The sequence below is a fragment of the Mustela nigripes genome, chromosome 17 (assembly GCF_022355385.1).
Source record: "Mustela nigripes isolate SB6536 chromosome 17, MUSNIG.SB6536, whole genome shotgun sequence".
Classification (NCBI taxonomy): Eukaryota; Metazoa; Chordata; class Mammalia; order Carnivora; family Mustelidae; genus Mustela; species Mustela nigripes.
This window is the reverse complement of record NC_081573.1, coordinates 6,089,229-6,107,948: the sequence shown is the minus strand read 5'-3', so window position 1 is coordinate 6,107,948 and position 18,720 is coordinate 6,089,229. Positions and strand designations below refer to the sequence as shown.

Genomic DNA, 18,720 nt, shown 5'->3' with positions numbered 1-18,720 from the left:
ACAATCAGAAATCCATTTCTTTTTATGTGGAGTTCGCAGGCAATGACTAGCAAGAAAAACTATTAATGTTACACAGGCCAAACAAAACACCCACATGAGGGCCACTGGGACCCGCAGAGCGTTCATTTACCAACTGGACAAAGGGATACGAGCCGAGAGTGGGGGCGTCCCATGCGGGTTCTATGGTCCCTTTTATTTTATTTCGTGCTCACTCCTGAAGGTAGGAAAACAAGTAGGATGTGGTCCCTGTGGGCATCTTGGGAAAACCACAGCCGCGCAGCGGAGCGGGTCATGTTCCGAGGTTCGAAACAGGAGGTCTCTGAGCACTAGTCCTGTTCTGCTGCTAGCTCGATCAGCTGGGATATAGCCCTTCATCTCTCCTGGCTAAGCTGGCTTGGCTGAAAAACTAAAGACTCGACCACATTTCGATTGATGGTGCTGAGATGGCACAGAGAAAGGGGCCACCTCCACATCCCAAATCATGGCCCAAGCAGCCATCCTCCTGCGTTTTTTTCCTCTCAGCCTTCTGGGTAAAATTCCTGTCAACAGAGGATGCCTTAGCTTACAAGGAAACAAAAACAGTTGAAAAACCACAGAGGTGGCGAAATGCACGGGCTGCGGCATCAGGAAGCTCAGGGACAAACACCACTTCTGCCACTTGCCCCTACGCCTTGATTTCCTCCTCCACAAAGTACTCCCCTTTAGGGGGTGCTTTTGGGGGTCCGGCGGCCTCATCCATGCAACGCACCCTGCCTGGCACTTAGGGTCGGGAAACGCCAGCTTCCCGCCTGCTGAAGTATCCAAGCCGTCTGACAGAACCGAGCATGGTTCGGGAAGGTCTCAGCAGACATCTAGGGTGTCTGCCCGAACCAGGGGACAAAACTCCAAGAGCTTGACAAGGTCCAGGCAGGTAACACAAGTGAAGGAAGTAAGAGGCCAGATGTGAAGCCAATCTGAAGGGAGCCAAAATATTTGGCTTTTCTTCTAAGTCCACCACACAAAAACAAAAAACACCAGTGTCGGCCGGATAATAAATAAATGGGAGCAACCCCTTAGCCAAGTCCCGGGGTTTGAGATGGAAGGCTCTCGTCCAATCAGTTCGGCTCCAGCCATCTGCTGCCGCCCGGAAGTGAGGACTCGGCCTTGTCAGAGTGATAGAGTCTTTTCCAAGAGAAGCCAGCAATCCAGGTTTCAATGTGAAAATCTGATTTCTAAAGGCTGGCAACAGATTCCATTCATTCATTCATTCATTCATTCAAAGAAAACAGAGTGGCTCAACAAAATGGCAGATGAGGGTAGGACAGGGGCTGCCCGCTGGTGACCTCTAAATCACGTGTTTTGGAAGGCTCTCGGCAGTCCTGGGATTTGGGAGAACTGCCAGGGAAGCTCTATGCCAGGATAAAGAGAATCTTCAAGATTTTCCTTCCCCTGCCCCCCGAAACCTCTTCCCCATCACAGCCATGAGGAGTGAGGGTGCAGCTCAGAGTCTTGGGGAGCCCAGCTTCTCACCTGCCTCCTCCCTAGGCTTCGGTCACCTGCAGGCTGTTGACGGGATGAAGGAGAAGCAGACGGGGGCGGAGGAACGGGAGGGACCCCAAAAACACCAGAGAGAGGGCAAGGAGTAGCGAAAGAGGCATCATTTTCCTCGGTTTATTTCAAGAGAACAAAGAATCAACCATCAATTCTGTACAAAAATGTGGCTGATGAGCCACAGTGACCCTCAGGCCAACCCCCTTTGCCACGTCCGGCCCCGCACCCCCACCTCCCCCAAATTGTCAAAAAATGAGGGCAAGACCAAAAAATCCAAACTCTGGAAAAAAATTATCTTGAAAAATCAGGGAGACTGTTCCTCCCCTCCTCCCTCTCCCCAGTCCTGAACTTTTGGGGGGGTTGGCGGGGAGTCTGTATAATTGGCCATGGTGGGAGGTCAGACAGGTGGGTATGTGCAAGGTTAGTGTTTGGCAACTGGCGGGCTGGGGGTAGGATCTGGAAGGAAGCCAAGGGGCTTGGGGGAGGGAAAAGATCTCCGACCCTGCCCCGCCCCACAGGACACTCAAAAACAGTTTATAAAAATCGGGGGCCAGAGAGTAGAAGAGAAGGGAGTCATCAGAATCAAAAACTAAATAGTGGAAAGATTTTTTTTCTTCTTCTTCTCTAAAAGGCAAAAAACTACAAACACCCCAGGTCCTGAGCTCCCCAAGACTTGGGTCCTCCACCGCCCCCCTGAAACCTGGCAGGAGGGGGACTGGGGAGTGCGGAGAGGTTGGTTCTTTAAAAAGTCACCCCTGGACGGGAAGGCTCTTTGTCTTTCGCTGCCTTCCTCTGCCTCTCGCGGGGCCGCCGAGGAGAGGGATGGCCGGGCCCAGGGCTACGCCGGCAAACTCAGCTTCTTCCCCTTCAGGACTGCAAGGAGACAGAGGGGGCAGGTATTAGCAAGAGACCCTGTGGAGGGGACAGCCTCCAACATGGGCTGGAGGGTCAGCCGTGGGACCCCGCATCATGAGCTGGGGAGGACAGGCCTTAACTGCCCAGGGCTGGGCTGAGCAGTGCAGGCAAGAGGCACCTAGGGGTCTCCAAAGGACAGGGTCCAAGGCCCAGGAGGGCTGGCCAGGTGCCATCACTCACCCCCCCACCCGCCTAGCCTTAATCCAGAGGGCCCGCAGGCTGTCTCCACGCTCTGCCCTTACTGTCCCCTCTCTCCTTCATACTGACCGGCTCTTCGTGTCTCAGTTCCCTGCTTCCATCGTCCCCCCCCCAGACCGCTCCCCTCGCCCCCCCCCCTGGTTGTTCCCCGACCCATCCCTGGTTTCCTTCTCTCTTGCTGTCTGTAACCAGCTCTCTCTCCTTGGTCCTACACCATCTCCCCCAGCCCCGCCTAGAACACAGGGGAAGGGAGGGCAGCCTTTCTCCCTTCCACTGCTCACCCAGAGCCTAGCCCTGGCCGGGCACACAGCAAAGTGCTCAGTACGTTTGCTGGATGGCTGAAGGAATGAGTGTATGAACCGTGGTGGGCCTGAGTCCCGGAGGGTGAGGACAGAGACCAAGCAGCAGAGAGGAGGCTCTCCCTTCTCTGAGCGCTGCTGGGGTTGGGGAGATAGAATTCTGATTTTTTTCTCATGGGATCTGGAACCTGAGGCCAAGAGGAAGGCCTAGGATGGATTCTGAGTGCAGAAACGTCAGAGGCCGCCTCTCCTGCCCTCTTTTTGTCCTGTCTCCTCATCCTCCAAAGGCCCAGGGGCTGGGGAGAGGGACGCCCAGTCACTGTGGGGTCACGGGAGGCCGCTAGTCTGCAGTAGACAGCAGGACCCCGGGCCCCGGATGCCTTGCTGTTCCTTCCCCAGGGACACAGGGGCTAGGAGAACTAGAAGTATGATGCTTTGGTGCTTTGGTAGGCGGGAGCTGGAGGTCCAAACTCCTAGGAAGGCAGTGAGCCGGGGGCCCCAGAAGCCAGGAGAGGAAGGCTGCAGGGCTAGGGAGACAGAGCCTGGGCCCCACGCAGGGCGGGAGCTGGGGACGAGAGCTGGGGACGGGAGCTGGGGACGGGAGCTGGGGACGGGAGCTGGGGACGGGAGCTGGGGACGGGACAGGGTGCCTTGCGGCTGGCCCTCCACGCAGTCTACCTTTGGTGATGTAGAGGTAGAAGAAATCGCAGTAGAGGACAGTCTGGACTAGGCCCGCCACAATGGCGATGAGGTCGAAGAAGCCCTCGAAGTGGTAACGCCAGATCCAGTTGAAGAGATAGAGCGTGCGGTAGACGCCCAGCGCGAACAAGTAGTGGCTGGTGATGGTCTCGGCCTCCCCCGTCTTGCTCACCATGAACAGCTGGGGCAGGATGGCTACCGACTCCAGGTAGATGGAGAAGGTCCAGAGGATCTGTGCGGAGCCCAAGAAGCAGGGATGGACAGCGGGGTGAGGCAGTGGGGGACAGGGTGGGGGAGCTTGCGGTGGACGGCCTCGCAGTCACCGGCGCAGGGACGGTGGAGAAAGAACAGGGACAGCAGTGCTGACCCGGCACTCGCCGTGTGCCAGACACCACTCTGCCCGTGTCATCTGTTCCCCCACAATTTAATCCTCTCCACCACCCCAGCAGGGAGATCCCGTCACTGGCATCCCCATTCTATGGATGAAGAAACTGAGGCCCAGAGATCAGCCCAGGAGCACGAGGCTAGGAAGCAACACAGCTGTGATGAGAAGTGAGGGTGTGGAGGCAGTGCTCCTGAGTACTTTGCAGTCGTGCCCCTCTGAGAGGCAGACTGGGCTGGACTCTCTCTCTCTCTTTTTTTTTTAAGATCTTATTTATTTAGACACACAGAGAGAGAAATCACAAGTATGCAGAGAAGCAGGCAGAGAGAGATGGGGAAGCAGGCTCTCCGCTGAGCAAAAACCGGATGCGGGGCTCGGTCCCAGGACCCTGAGATCATGACATGAGCTGAAGGCAGAAGCTTAACCCACTGAGCCACCCAGGCACCCTGGGTTGGAACCTTGGCTCTGAGATTTCCCTTTTATGAGACCTTGGACAAGAGACCCAGATTCTCTGAGCCTCCGTTTCCTTATTTCTAAAATGGGGCTAATTTTCCCACCCTTGCTGGGATGACATTCAATGCAAAATCTTTAGAGAGATAAATCAGGTTCTCTCACTCCCTGACTTAAAGTCCAGTCACTGCTGCTTATCACAACCAGAATAAATTCCAAATTCCTAACAGTGGCCTTTAAGGCCCATTCCAGCCTTACTCCCTCCCTTGCTCTCCAAGAGGCAGCCTTCCAGCTGGTCCTCCAACACGCCACACTCCTTCTTGCCCCAGGGCCTTTGAACTTGCTGTTCCCTCAGCTCTTCCACAGACTGTCGTATTTGGCTTCTTCCACCCTCCTTATTGCCTCACTGATCTATCGCTTCTGAGAGACCTCCCTTCACCGTGTGCCGTGTGCCAGACACCACTCTGCCCGTGTCATCTGTTCCCCCACAATTTAATCCTCACCACCACCCCAGCAAGGAGATCCCATCACTGGCATCCCCATTCTATGGATGAAGAAACTGAGGCCCAGAGATCAGCCCAGGAGCACGTGGCTAGGAAGCAACACAGCTGGGATGAGAAGTGAGGGTGTGGAGGCAGTGCTCCTCCTCCTACCCCTAGGACTGTCACATCACCCCCCTTCTGTCCTCCTTCTTAGCTCTCACCAGAACAAGAGCGAGCTCCACGAGGCCCAGATCCCACATCTTGTTCACCCCATGGCCACAGAGCCAGGCACCTATTTGATGCCTGAATGAATGTGTGAGTGAACGGGAGCCAGCAACCCGTGTGCCTGTCTGTCACCGGCCACCATTTAGAAAACAGTGACAATCATCACTTGTGAGCAGGACAGGGATCGTAGGAGCGGGAAGGGAGACTACAGACATCTGTCAGCTCCTTCTCAGTCCTCAGCCACCTGAAAGTCCCACCTGGGTGACTTTTGGTCGGACACCCACCGAAATTTCCCCTCAGAGCACAAGGCCAGGTGGCGGGTGATGCTCTTCCCCTGTTATTTTGGTCTATGGGAGAAAAGGGGGGAACATCTCATGCTCACCCACCATTTACCATACCCAAGGTGCTGCTCTACCACCTTATGTCTTACTCCCAGGAGCTGAATCCTATTGTTATTCCCATTACACAAAGAAGACTGAGGCCCAAGGTCGCACAGCTACAATAGGGATAGAAACAGATTCCTGCCCAGGCACTCCAGCGCTTGCTCCCGTGATCACTCAGAATCCTCCAGCACCGCTCTCAGCAAGTCAAGCATATCAAGGCTCTCAAAAAAATGTACCCATTAAATTGATGCACGCCCAACTGTTACCCCTGGGATCAATCTTAGGGAAGAGAATTATGACAGAAGAGGAGAGGGAAGATCATATTTTCATCATGTTAATTTCTCTATTCCTGACGTCTGAATTCTTTTTATTTTTTCCCTAAGATTTTATTTACTTATTTGACAGAGAGAGGGACAGTGAGAGAGGGAACGCAAGTAGGGGGAGTGGGAGAGGGAGAAGCAGACCTGACATGGGCCTCAATCCCAGGACCCTGGGATGATAACCTGAGTCGAAAGCAGATGCTTAAGCCACCCAGATGCCCTGTGATGTCTCAATTCTTAAAGAATAATTTTCTTCCATAATTTAAAAATCTTTTTTTTTTTTTTTTTAGCATGCACCAGGTAACAGCATGGGTGGTGGACCAGGGTTCAAATCCTGTGAGCTCTCCCCTCTAAGCCTCTCCTTAGTGCTCTAAGAAATGGGGATGAGGATGTCTGCGTCCTGGATGGCCAAGGGATCAGAGGATGAGGTATCTAGAACAGCCAGTGCAGAGCAGGACACACCATGGGTGCCAATACTTTGCACAAGTGACCTCCCCGCTCTGAGTGAGGGAATTGCAAAAGCTGGAGTCAAGTGTCCTGAGTTCTAGCCTGGCCACCTTCATCTAGAGTAAGCCCCAGTTCTTTCCCCCAGCCTCTATTTCCTCATCTGCAGAATGGGTAAGTGGTCCAGAAAAGTGGTGAGGATGGTATGCTTGCAAAGACCAGGGCTTACAGCCAAGCCCAGGGTTCCCGCCACAGCACGGTACAGCCTCCTTCTGACATTCCTGGGACCTGTGAGCCAATGCTTCCCTTGGTCAAATTTGTCTGGCCTTCACGGTGCTTTTGAAAATATATTTTGGGGCGCCTGGGTGGCTCAGTGGGTTAAGCCTCTGCCTTCGTCTTGGGTCATAATCTCAGGGTCCTGGGATTGAGCCCCACATCAGGCTCCCTGCTCAGCAGGGAGCCTGCTTCCCCCCCTCTCTCTGCCTGCCTCTCTGCCTACTTGTGATATCTCTCTGTGACAAAAAAATAAATAAAATCTTAAAAAAAAAATGTTGAGGTGTGCCTGGCTGGCTCAGTCTGAAGAGCACAGTACTCTTGATCTCAGGGTTATGAGATCGAGCCTCATGTTGGATGTAGAGATTATTAAAAAAAAAAAACCACAAAAAAAAATCCTTAAAAATAAAAAAAGAAATATAATTCGAATATGTGGGCAAATTTGTAAAGCTCAATCTTTTAGGAAAACTCCCTAATTGAGATCTATGTGGAAAACATCAGCACATCTGGCCACCCAAGGCCAGCTTCCTGCAAGGCCAGAAAGGGTCTAGGGGAAGGAGGGCTGCTCTATTTTCTGATTCCCACTGGGCCTCAAGAAGTGTGAGTTCACAGACTTAGCACAGGCCCTCTCAAAATTGTTCCCAGGAATTTGTACAGGTGCAAACCAAATGCTATGGGATGAAAACCGTGCCTTTTAGGAGAAGTATCAACAGGGTATTAAACTTCAGTCATTAAATTAACATTGACACAGTATTTACAACTCAGGACCAGACACTGTGCTTTACCAATATAAACCTCTCATTAGAACCATAGGAATGGACACCTGAGTGGCTCAGTCAGTTAAGCATCTGCCTTCAGCTCAGGTCATGATCTCAGCGTCATAGGATCGAATCCTGCACTGGGCTCCTTGCTCCACAGGGAGCCTGCTTCTCCCTCTCCCTCTACCTGCCTCTCCCCCTGCTTGTGCTCTCTCTCTGTCAAGTAAATAAATAAAATCTTAAAAACAAAAACAAAAAAAACCTATGAAATAGGAATTGATTATCCCCATTTTACAGACGAGGAGACTGAGGCCCAGCAAAATGACAGACTTGCCCAAAGTCCCACAGTCCTGCAGCTGCTGAGTAGCAGAAGCTGGCTTTGACCCACCCCTGTTCTCTGCTTCCACAGTCTAGGTGTTTAACCACAGGACCATGCTACATGATCAGTAAATCCTCACAATGACCCAATCGGGACTTTACAGATAGGGAAACCAAGACATGGAGGAGTCAAGTCACATGCCCAAGGTCACAGTGATAGAAAGTTGCAGATGTGGGATTCAAATCCAAGTAGCGTGGCTCCAGAAACCCCATTCCCAATTCTGGAGCTATTCACTAAGCCAATAATCTTGGACATGTCATTTACACTCCCTAAGCCTCAGTTGCCTCCTCTGTAAAATGGGGCTGCTGTACAAAGAAATGCTTAGAGCAGCACTAGAACGCCGTGAGCGCTGCTGTTACTGCATTAATACCATCGGACTCCCGAACCTGTGTGCTAAACTTGCATGTCCTAAAATAAGGAAGTCTGGGGGCACCTGGGGGGTTTGGTCAGTTAAGCGTCCGCCTTTGACTCAGGTCATGATCCCAGGGTCCTGGGATGGAGTCCCGCATCAGGCTCTCTGCTCAGTAGGGAGCCTGCTTCTCCCTCTGACCCTCCCCCTGCTTGTGCTCCCTCTCCCTCATTCAAATAAGTAAATAAAATCTTTTAAAAAATAAAATAAATAAGGAAGTCTGAGAAAACCCTGCACAAGGAAGCCTTCGAGAAGGTCCACTGTCAACAGCCGTTCTGACACCAGCCACTACAGGGCCCCTGCCAGGTAGCCTACCTCTAGAGGGGTGAAGTCATGGTTGACCAGGAACGCCAGGATGGCCGTGGGAACAACAAGGAACTCCACCCGGAATGTGTCGTGATTCCCATCATAAGTGGCTTTGAACTTGCTGTAAATCATCCAGACTGTGGTGAAGGAACAGGCAATGTAGACCACCTGCCAAGGGGGATGACCAGAAGCGAGCTTCAGCACAAAGCACAGGGCCTGAGGCTCCAAGCAATTTGAACCTAGGAGTCTGGAACTCCGGGCCCCCTCCTCCCTCAGACCCAGGAGTCCTCACTCCCCCAGCCCCTCCTCCCTCAGACTCAGTAGTCCTCACCTCCAGCCCCCTTCTCCCTCAGACCCAGGACTTTGGAACCTCAGCCCCTTCCCCCCTTGGACGTAGACGTCTGGGATCCATACTCCCTCCTCCCTAGGACCCTTGCTTGGCTCCCCCCTCAGCAGGGGAGGCCCACAGGAAGGGCAGAGCCTTTACCTTCATGCACGTGTTGTATAGTGAGATGTAGTTGGTGAAGAGGTCCAGGTATCGGGCAGTGAACACCACAGCAAACAGGACCTGGCTCTTCCCTGAAATCCCTGTGAGAGAGTGGGGGGCGGGTAGGCTGGGCGTGGGCTGCACAGCGAGGCCCAGCGCCTGGGACCATCCCAGAGTCGGCTCCAGAGTGCAGCTGTCCCTGGAGGCCTCCCCGCCCTCCCCGCCGGAGCAGGGCCCTTTCCCACGGCCCACAGCCAGGGGGCAGCCCGGCCCTGAAGCTACTCCAGCCCGAGGCTCTGTCCCAGGCTAGGCCTCACCGCCACTCCCGGCCCCCTCGGGGTCCTCCCACAGTCCGGACACAAGGTGGGGCCTCGGAAGGACCCCATTTGACCTCAGCCCCCTGGAACCGGTCGCCGCTCTCCCGCTCCCTTCCTGGCCGCCACGGTCCACGTCACCAACTCCCAGCCACCTCCCTGCCCGCCACGGCTCCGGTTCCCAGCCCCGAAATCCTGGGGCCAACAGAGAAGGGCCCGCGGGACCTGAATTGGGTGCCCGGAGCCACCCCCACCCAAGTGTATGCACCCCTATTCTGGGGAAGGGAACTGACCCTCCAGTGACCCCGGACCTGGAAGGGGGATACCCAGCAAGCAGTGGGTGGGGGGAATGGGTGGGGAGACCCGTCCCCTTAGTGCCTCCAAACCCTTCCCCGAGTCCTGGGATGTCCCCCGCACTCTCCCCCCTTCTCCCGCCCCGGTGGGCATCTCACCGGCACAAGAGCGGGACTTCCAGATTTTGAGCAGTAGCAAGATGATGGCTAAGAGGTGGGAGAGGTCTCCCAGGAATCGGAAGAGATTCATGCTTTGGGGGGGTCTGGCAGGGCTGGGCTGGTGGGAGGCAGGCTGGAGGGGGTCTGACCCCCGGGGCTGATGTTCTGACTGGGTGGCTGGGCTTGGGGGGGCGGGAGAGGGGCCCTCGGGTGGGCTCCGCTCCGGGGAGGGGGCTCTGGGAGGGGGAGCCGAGGCCGGAGCTGGTGGCGGAGCCGGAGCTGGGAAGAGGGAGGAGGGCGGGAGGGGGAGGAGTCGGGCGGGAGGCTCCGCCCCCGAGGGCGGAGTTCCGGGTCTCCGGCGCCCCCTATCCCTCATCTCCCAGCTTGCAGAATCGGCGCTAAAGGCACCCCCAAGGCTGCTTGGTAGGAATTTGTGGGGTCGATGGGATCTGAAACTCCCAAATCTGGCGCCTGCTCCTCCGGGCGATCTGTGCCTCTGCAAGGGCGGCAGCTCAGCCTCCCAGCCTCTGCCTTTGTCAAGGATTCGGGAGGCTGGTCTGTGAGCTTTAAAAATCCTGGACAGGGCCCCAGACACTGGCCTTTCAGGGGCCTCCAGGTCCAATCCACCCAAAAAACCAGAAAGCAGGCCCTAGCCCCTCCCTCAGACCCAGGAGTCTGGATCCTCAGCGCCTTCATCCCCTAGGACCCAAGAGTCTGGAACCTCAGCCCCTTTCTTCCCTCAGACCCAAGAGTGTGCACCACCACCACCACCACCACCCCCGCCCCCCCCCCCCGCCCCCGCCGGCCCAGTTCCCTGAGATTTAGGGTCCCACCTCAACCGACTTGTGTCTCCAGCATCCTGGCCCAGGAACCTAGATGCACAATCCCTCCCTCCCCATGGGACCCACAGATTCAGGTCCCCAGTTTCTTCATCACCCCTGTTCTCCCAGACCCTGGAGTCAGCCCCCCACAGCCCTGTCCCCTCACAGGCATGTACATACACTGTCCTGGGCTCTGCCCTCAGGGGCCCAGGGGCCCTGCACTCCACCCCACCCCAGCACTTTAGAGAACCGTGGGCCCAGCCTCTCTAGCATGAGGGCCACGACCTGGACAGCTGGCCCAAGGGCTGCTCTGGGGTCCAGGCTGTGTCTAGGAGGAAGCAGTCACTGCTTTCCTCTTGGATGTTTGAGTACCCATGGGTGACGGAGGCCAGGGTACCTCAGCAGCAGAAGTGGCATTGGTTTCCTCAGAGGCCTGGATGGATGGGCTGCCTGAGGGTGACATCCATCAATCTCGGACTCGTGGGCCCCTGAAGTCGGCTTGTGCTGGGGGGTCGGGTTGTCTGAGTGCCCAATGGGGACCCGGCCTGGAGGAAGGGATCTGAGGGAGGAGGCACTGGGGGACTTTAGGGTTGGAGGGAGGAGGGGGCTGGGGACTTGAATAGCCAAATCTGAGAGAGGAGGGGGGCTGGGAGCCCAGACTCCTAGCTTCATGATGGAGACCTAGTTTGCAAGCCTGGCTTCTGGGGCAATAGAAGCCAAAAGATGGGTCCTAGCATGGCGGAGACGGAAGTCTGGGAATGGCCTCCTGCTTCTCAAGCCTCAAACTGGGGAGGGGGCAGAGGGCAGTAGCCCCTAGGCCCTGGAGTCCAGGACCAAAGCCACTGTGTCAATGCTGGGTTCTGAGTCCCTGCCTCCCTCCCCTCCACCGCCCCCCCACCCCGCCCCACTCAACACACACTTCCTCCCTTTTTATTTGCGACCCCTCATTCTCTTGTCCCAGGAGGAAGGCAGAAGCTGGGAGTTGGGGTTGTGGGCAGCCCCCTCCCCCAGCCCCGGCAGAAGGAGGGGTCCCCAGGGAGGCCAAGAGGGGGGCTGTGGGTCTCCCGGCAGGGGCGGACGGGGACTGAATGTTAATCGCATCCCGAGTGAGTGTGTGTGTGCGAGAACAGAGCGAGTGTGCGAGTCCCTCCCGCTCCAGCTCCTCCGAGCAGCGGCTGCTGCCGCCACCCTCCGCCCGCAGCCGCCCTCGGCCACCAGTGCCCAGCTGGGGGGTGTCGACCTGGGTGGGTCCGCCTGGCCCCCAGGGGTCTCTCGTGCGTCTGCCATCTGCCCGGTGAGGATCTGTGTGTCAGGGTGTCTGGGGCTGGGCTGGTGAAGGGGGGGTGTGTCTGTAAGGGCTGCGGCGGCTGACGGAGGGAGGGAGGGAGGGAAAAAGGGAGGGAGGGGTCTGTCTGTCTGTACCGATTCTGAGCCTCCTGCCTAGGTGTCGTGGGGCCCCCAGTTTCCTCCCCCCAGCCCCCCAAACCCGAATGGATGGTGTGTACCTGGACTCTGTGCCTCCTGCCTGCGTCCGGCTGGGCGTCTGGCGTCCCCAGCTGCCTGTGTCCTCCTGTCTGTCCGAACAGCCCCGGACGGCAGTGGCAGCCTGGCCCCCATTGGACCCCCTGTGTGTGTGTGTGTGTGTGTGTGTGTGTCTGTGTGTGTGTGTGTATGTCTCCCTCCTCAAGCTCCGGGGGTGTTGAGGGGGAATCCCAGGGAAGTGAGGCCGTGCGTGTATGCGTGTGTGTATGTGTGTGTTTCTGCCTGGGTTTGAGTGTGGGGGTGCTGAGGGGGGTCTGGAGGTGGCCAAGAGAGGAAGGGACAAGCACCCTCCCACCCCTCATACAAACGCACACACACCAGCTGCGGGCTTCAGAGGTGACCCAGACAGACAGACAGACACAGACGCTGGAAGGGGGGGCGCTGAGGGCACAAAGGGTGGGGGTGCGAATGAGCCAGGGAGAGGCGGGACCGGACACATGGACAGGGGGGAGGAGCCGGGGCTGAAGCGGCAGAAGGGGGCACCCCAGGTGGGCGGAGGGGGGATCCCCACGGGGTCGGGGCGGTGAGAGGACACCCCGACAGCCTCCGCAATGTCCGGGGCCCAACTTCCAGCGCAACATGTGTAGCCGCGTCCTCGCCTAGTTGGGGTGGCTGCAACCTTGGGGGACAGACAGGGCAGGACGGGACCGAAGACCAGGAGGGAGAGCCGGAGGAGCCGGGGACAGGCAGGAGGTCCCCACCGCCGCTGCTGCTGCTGCCGCCACCACTGCCGCTGCCGCCGCCCCGGGGCCTGGCCCCCCCAGCGGTTCCCTGAGCCCTCCGCCGAATCTTTGGGTCGCTGGACTCTGGGTTCCGGTCCTGCCCCCCCGCAATACCCCCCACAGAACAGGGTCATGAAAAGGTAAGACCGGGGTAGGGGATGCAGGGGTGGGTGGGAATGTGGACCCCCAGATCTAGGACAGGGAAAGTTGGCCAGGTCCTGGGGGGGGGGATGGCACGGAGCAGGGGTCTCTGGCCCTCCCCAGCTCCCTGGTCTCCTGGAGGCTCTCCTCCGCCCCCTCTCTTTCTCCCTCTCTGAGCCCCTTTTTCCTGGGTCTCTACTCCTCAGACCTCCTAACCCCCCATTTCTCGGACACTTTGCACCCTCTCCCTAGCACTGCATACCTGACACCCCATATCTGTCTCTGTCCCCTATCTCTCCATCCCATCTTCCCTCTGCATCCCCCTGCCCGCATCGGTCTCCCCCCTCGCTGGCCGGCCCTCTCCCTCTCTCCTCTCACTCTCCCCTCCCTTCTCAGAGCTATGAGTCTGCTATTAATACCCCCGCCAAGGTCCTTGAGGGCATCCAGGCCCCAAGCACCCCTCACCCCAAGCTACCACCCTTTCCTCAAGGTTCTGGAATACCCTTCCAGCCTGGTCTGAGCACCAGGATTAGGGTGGGGAGAGAATGGTGTTGGAAGGTGGGGGGGACCAAATGCCGTCTGCAGCACGCTGGGAGGGGGGGGCGGGCTGTTGATCAAAGTGGCCTCTTGCCTCTTCTGTGATGGATTGAGGGGGTAGTGATGGAGACAGGGACACCCCAGGAATCTCTGGCACCCTCCTCCTTCTTAGCTGGGGGACAGCCTGTGCTGTGTACAGGACCTGAGTGGGATGACAGGAAGCTGGAGCTGGCGGGGAATGGGGGGGGCCTCCCAGGATGGTGGGACTGACGGAGTTTGAGGCAAAAACGGGGTTCTTAAGAGAGGAGAGGGCTATGGACCTGAACTTCTGGTTTCTGGGCATAGAGGAATCTGGGCACCCAGTTTAGGGGCTGGAGGGGGCCAAGAATTCTGGGTCCTGGGAAAAGACAGAGCAGAGCACCCAGACTCCCGGGTCCTGGGGGAGAAGGGTGCTGAGACTCATCTTGAGTCTTTATGGGAGAAGTTAAGAGAGAGCTTCTGTGTCTGAGGGAAGAGGGGGTTGGGGGCCCAGTCTCCTGAGTCTCCGACAGGCAGAGGATGAGGGGGTTCGGCTCTTGGGCCCCATGGGAATGGACCTGGGGACTGAGACAAGGTGGAGGTTGAGGACCTGGGCAATGTGATCCCTGAGGGCATAGGTTCTGGGAACTGGGCCTCCAGAATCCCCCAGTGGCTAGAGATGCCACTACTCAGACCCTAGAGGAGTGGGAGACTGCCCTCACCACGAGAGGACTCGGAACCAGCTTCCTAAGAAGGGTGGGGCTGGAGTTGCCTCCTGGGCCTCAGCGGGGAACAGGACCCTGGGGTCCCCAAGGACAGAGGCCAAGCAGGGGTGGGTCTGAGAGAGGCAGAGGAGGGTCTGAGGGATGAGAAGCAACGGGGAAGGGAGGAGAGAGTGAGTGTTAACCCCGAGGGGGCCAGGCCACAGCTGTGGGTTATTTTGGGGTGGGGGGGGGTCTATTCTGAGCACTGATTGAGCCAGCTGCTTGGGGAAGGGCAAAGGAGAGGAGGGGCCAGGGGAGCCAGGATTTGGGAGGGACGGGCACACTAGGAGTCCCCACCCCCATCCCTGGGGAGACCATGGCCCAGGATCCCTAGGAAGGCAGGTGTGGGAGGGGGGGCAGGCAGTGAGCCCTGTAAGCAGGGGAAGGGGTGTGGGCCTTTCCCCCACCCTGTGGGGTAGAGGAGGCCTGCGCTACCATGGCAACCGGACAGGAGCCTGATTGACAGCCAAGAGAGAACTCTTCCCCCTCTGGACACTCACCCCCTCAGGAAGCCCCTAGTGCAGGCTCTAATGTCTCTCTGGGAACCAGGAGTCCAGGCCCCCAGTGCCCTCCTCCTTCAGACCCAGGAGCCAGGCATCTGGGCTCCCAGCCCGACCACCCCAGGCAGCTAGTATTCAACAGGGGACACAGGAAGAGATGCTGTATTTCCTCTAATTTACTAAATTGCTCTGGGCTGGGAGCCAGGGACCCCTGCCCCCCCCCCCAGTTCTCCACAGCTGTGCCCCCCAACCCTGCAACCTCGTCTGGGCCGTGACTCTCTTTCCAGCTCTCATTGAGACTTGGGGGGGGGATAGGGACAGCATAGGGGGACAAAAAGAGGTTGGGGGTTGTGGTTGAGGTGGGGGGTAAGGTCCTGGGGGTGTTTTCTCTCCTTGGGATGCCCCGCTCATTTCTTTTTCTCTCTTCTTTCTCTCCCCCCACACACCTGACCCCTTTTCCCTTTCTCATTTTTTTCCCCTCACTTTTCTTCCTTTTATTTTTGATCCCTCCTGCCACCCGCCTTCCCGGCCTTCCTTTCATGTCTGTGCTGGGCACCTCCCTGGTGGGGGTCTTGATCTTTGCCTTGGTTCGCTATTTCTGTCTTCCTGTGTTTTCTGTCTGCTCTGCCTGCCTCCTCCCTCAATCTGTTCTGCCTGTTTCTCCATCTCTTGTGTGTCCGTGTCTCTCGGTGGCCGTGGGGTCCATCTCCGTCTTTCTGGGCTTCTTTCCATCTTCCTGTCTCTGTCCAACTTTCTCGCCTCTCTTATCTCTCCCACCTTTCTTGTCTATCTCTGCATCTCTCCTTGCCTCCCTATCATTCCCTCCCTATTTCTGTCACTCTGTCTTATCTCTCTCTGCCTCCACTTCTCCCTGTCTCTGTCACTCTGACCCTCTCTCTCCTTATTCCTGTCCATGTCTCTCTCTGACCATCTCTCTCTGGCTGTGTTCATCTCTCTTCGCATCTCCCTCGGTCTCTCTCTGCTCCGATTCTGATCCCATTTCTGTGGGTCTGTTACCCATCTGTCCTGTCTCATTATCCTCCCCATTCCTGCCTTGTCTATCTTCTTTCCCTATCTCTGTATCTTCTTTGTCCCCATTACCCACCTCCACTTTCCCTGTCTCGTATCTCTGGCTCTCCCTTTGCCTGTGTGTGTGTGTGTGTGTTTCTCTCTGTCGCTCCCTGTCTCTATTATCCCCACCTTTCCCTCTCCTCCCTATCTCTGCGTCTCTCCCTCTCTGTCTCTTCTTCTCCGTGTCTCTGTCTTGTCTCCTCTCTCTGTCTCCCCTTCTCTGTGTCTTCCTCCCATCTGTGTCCTTTTCCGCTACCGGGGTCTCCCCGGCTCGGCGCGCCCGCTCTCCCGTGTCAGAGGCCGCCCGGAGGGGCCCGCAGGCGATGCGCGGCGCCGGTGGCCCCCGCGGCCCTCGGGGCCCCACTAAGATGCTGCTGCTGCTGGCGCTGGCGTGCGCCAGCCCGTTCCCGGAGGAGGCGCCGGGACCGGGCGGGGCCGGCGGGCCTGGCGGGGGCCCCGGCGGGGCGCGGCCGCTTAACGTGGCGCTCGTGTTCTCGGGGCCCGCGTACGCGACCGAGGCGGCGCGCCTGGGCCCGGCAGTGGCGGCAGCCGTGCGCAGCCCTGGCCTGGACGTGCGACCGGTGGCGCTGGTGCTCAACGGCTCGGACCCGCGCAGCCTCGTGCTGCAGCTCTGCGACCTGCTGTCGGGGCTGCGCGTGCACGGCGTCGTGTTCGAGGACGACTCGCGCGCGCCCGCCGTCGCGCCCATCCTCGACTTCCTGTCGGCGCAGACCTCGCTGCCCATCGTGGCCGTGCACGGCGGCGCCGCGCTCGTGCTCACGCCCAAGGTGCGCGCGACCTGCGGGGGGGCGGGGCCAGCCGCGTGTTGGGGAGGCGGGGCCGACACGGAGGTGCCGCATCTGCGACGGAGTGGGGTCCGAGGGTAGAGTCCGGTCTAGGGGAGGGGCGGGGCTGACTGGGGGGCGTGGCCTATAGGGTGAGTGGACCCCGCAGGGGCACTGACCCAGGAGCAGGGTGAGAGACAGGCCTGTCCTGGGCAGAATATACGGAGAACTGAGGGTCTCCGGGAGGACCGAGTCAGGGGAGGGAATGGAATCTGGGGAAGAGGCGGGGTTAGGGCAGCGAGGGGTGGGGACTGGGAACAAAACGGGTTTGCCAGAGGGGGCCCGCTCTGAGGGAGGAGTGGGATCTGGGGATGAGCAAGGAAGGGGTCAGCTGGAAAGGAACGGGGTTCAGGAAGGCGTGGGGTCTACTGAGGAGGCAGGAGACAGGAAGGCAGGGAGAGGGCCAGGAAAGGGTACGCGGAGGTCAGGGTACTGAAGGACTTGGTCAACTGATTCGGCCAGCTGAGCAAGCAAGGGCTCTCGAAGTCTAGGTGGGAGGACGGAGCCATCCTGTGAAAGGAGGAGCGGGAGGAGAGGGGTCGCAGATGAGCTGGGGAAGGGCAGAACCATGCAGCCAGGAAGGGGGGGCGACGGCAGTCGGGCAAGGGGAGAGCTAGCTGGTGAGGCGGCACAGAGGGAGCCCAGGAAGATGGCAGGGCCTACGCTCAAGACGAAAGGGGCGAGATCTAGAGTGGGAAACAGTCCCAGGAGTGGGGTTTGGGCAGAAGCACAACCCCAGTCGTAAGGTGTGGAAAGCGAGAATCCAGAAGCTGGGCCTGGGAGGCTGAAGGCCCACCAGAAAGGCAGGCCCAGCCAATTAGAAGGCCAACCCAGGAGCCTGCAGGAGAGAGGGGCAGAGGCCGAAGCGGGTTGTGGCCTGGAAAGAGGCCTGCCACCCGAGGGCACGAGGAGTGTGTGTGGGGGGGGACCAGCTGGAGCAGACTTCTGGTAGGAAAGGACCAAGCCCAGTTGCAGGTACTGAGAAGTAGAAGGGATAGGCTAGGAGAAGGGGCGGGGCCTGTTTGGGGGTGGAGCCAGTGTAACCGAATTGGTGCTAGGGTGAATGGGGCCATCTGAGTGGGTGGAGCCTAAGTCCCCACCAGTTCCCACGTGGAGGGCCAGTAGCTTCGTGACTAGGTCCCACTTACATCCTGGGACTTGCAGTTCTCTCCTGTCCAGGGCATTCTGGGAAGGGCCTCTGGCCAACTTTCTTCTTTAGACAGTTGCCCAGAGATTTGCAGGCAGATCACCTTCCACATGAACTGCTACTCCCTGATGCTGCCTTTATGGCCTACCCAGAGATGTGGTTCTCCTCCTCCACTGATGCTGAGAAGCGTGGAGCACTCTGTTCTGTCACCTGGGTACTGTGGCCCGCTCGGGTACGCGCGTTGTCTTTTGGGAAATGTAGTCCCTTCAGTATCTCAGGATGGGAGAAAGAGGGGTCCTCATAGGGCCATCGTGCTTCCATTGAATGCTGGAAATGTGGCATATCTCCGCTTGCCAAGGATGAGGTCCTCTCAGGATTCTCACTGCAGGCTGGGAGGCCTCATCCGCTCAGGACAACTGTCTCCTGTACGTAAAACCACAGGTACATGCCTAAGGAAAAAAGTTCACTATTTCTCACTGAGGGCTGACTCTGTGCAGGGGCTGTTTTAGCTCCACAGAAATATAGTTGTGAAAAGGTGGAGAAAAGATAGGATTCCTGGGCGCCTGGGTGGCTCAGTGGGTTAAGCCGCTGCCTTCGGCTCAGGTCATGATCTCAGGGTCCTGGGATCGAGTCCCGCATCGGGCTCTCTGCTCGGCAGGGAGCCTGCTTCCTCCTCTCCTCTCTCTGCCTGCCTCTCTGCCTACTTGTGATCTCTCTCTCTGTCAAATAAATAAATAAATAATCTTTTAAAAAAAAAAAAAAAGATAGGATTCCTGCTCTCTTTGGAGCTTGCATTCTAATGGGGAGACAGAAAGCAAATAAGAGATTGTGAAATCCGTCCTGGCAGAAGGGTAGGATGGCAGTCAGGGATGGCCTCCCTGAGGAGGTGGCAAATGATCTCGACCTG

The 18,720-nt window shown here is 57.8% G+C and overlaps 2 protein-coding genes across 3 annotated transcripts in view; one reads left to right on the top strand and one right to left on the bottom strand.

Annotated features, from left to right (window-relative positions):
* Window positions 1-1,622: 1,622 nt before the first annotated feature.
* On the bottom strand, window positions 1,623-9,999 carry KDELR1 (KDEL endoplasmic reticulum protein retention receptor 1). The gene is made up of 5 exons (XM_059381394.1): window positions 9,706-9,999; window positions 8,940-9,040; window positions 8,462-8,620; window positions 3,621-3,873; window positions 1,623-2,403 (listed from the first exon to the last, which is right to left on the bottom strand). The coding sequence occupies exons 1-5, from the start codon at window positions 9,794-9,796 to the stop codon at window positions 2,369-2,371; spliced, it is 639 nt and encodes a 212-aa protein (XP_059237377.1). The 5' UTR covers window positions 9,797-9,999; the 3' UTR covers window positions 1,623-2,368.
* Window positions 10,000-11,572: 1,573 nt separating this feature from the next.
* Window positions 11,573-18,720, top strand: part of GRIN2D (glutamate ionotropic receptor NMDA type subunit 2D) — a 40,247-nt gene continuing 33,099 nt past the window's right edge. Inside the window, exons 1-3 of one of the 2 annotated variants that reach the window (XM_059382005.1) lie at window positions 11,573-11,820; window positions 12,642-12,930; window positions 16,119-16,609. In XM_059382005.1, the coding sequence (XP_059237988.1) occupies window positions 16,145-16,609 (465 nt within the window). In that variant the 5' untranslated portion in view covers window positions 11,573-11,820; window positions 12,642-12,930; window positions 16,119-16,144. Of the gene's footprint in view, window positions 11,821-11,969; window positions 12,931-16,118; window positions 16,610-18,720 lie in introns of those variants that run through there. The other variant, XM_059382006.1, reaches the window with a different exon arrangement.

Coding starts and splice junctions, on each gene's coding strand:
- KDELR1 (XM_059381394.1), bottom strand. CDS start 9,796: ATGAATCTCTTCCGATTCCTGGGAGACCTCTCCCACCTCTTAGCCATC. Junction 9,041..9,705: donor GAAGTCCCGCTCTTGTGCCG/GTGAGATGCCCA, acceptor ACTCTCTCACAG/GGATTTCAGGGAAGAGCCAG. Junction 3,874..8,461: donor ATGACTTCACCCCTCTAGAG/GTAGGCTACCTG, acceptor GGCTCCGCACAG/ATCCTCTGGACCTTCTCCAT.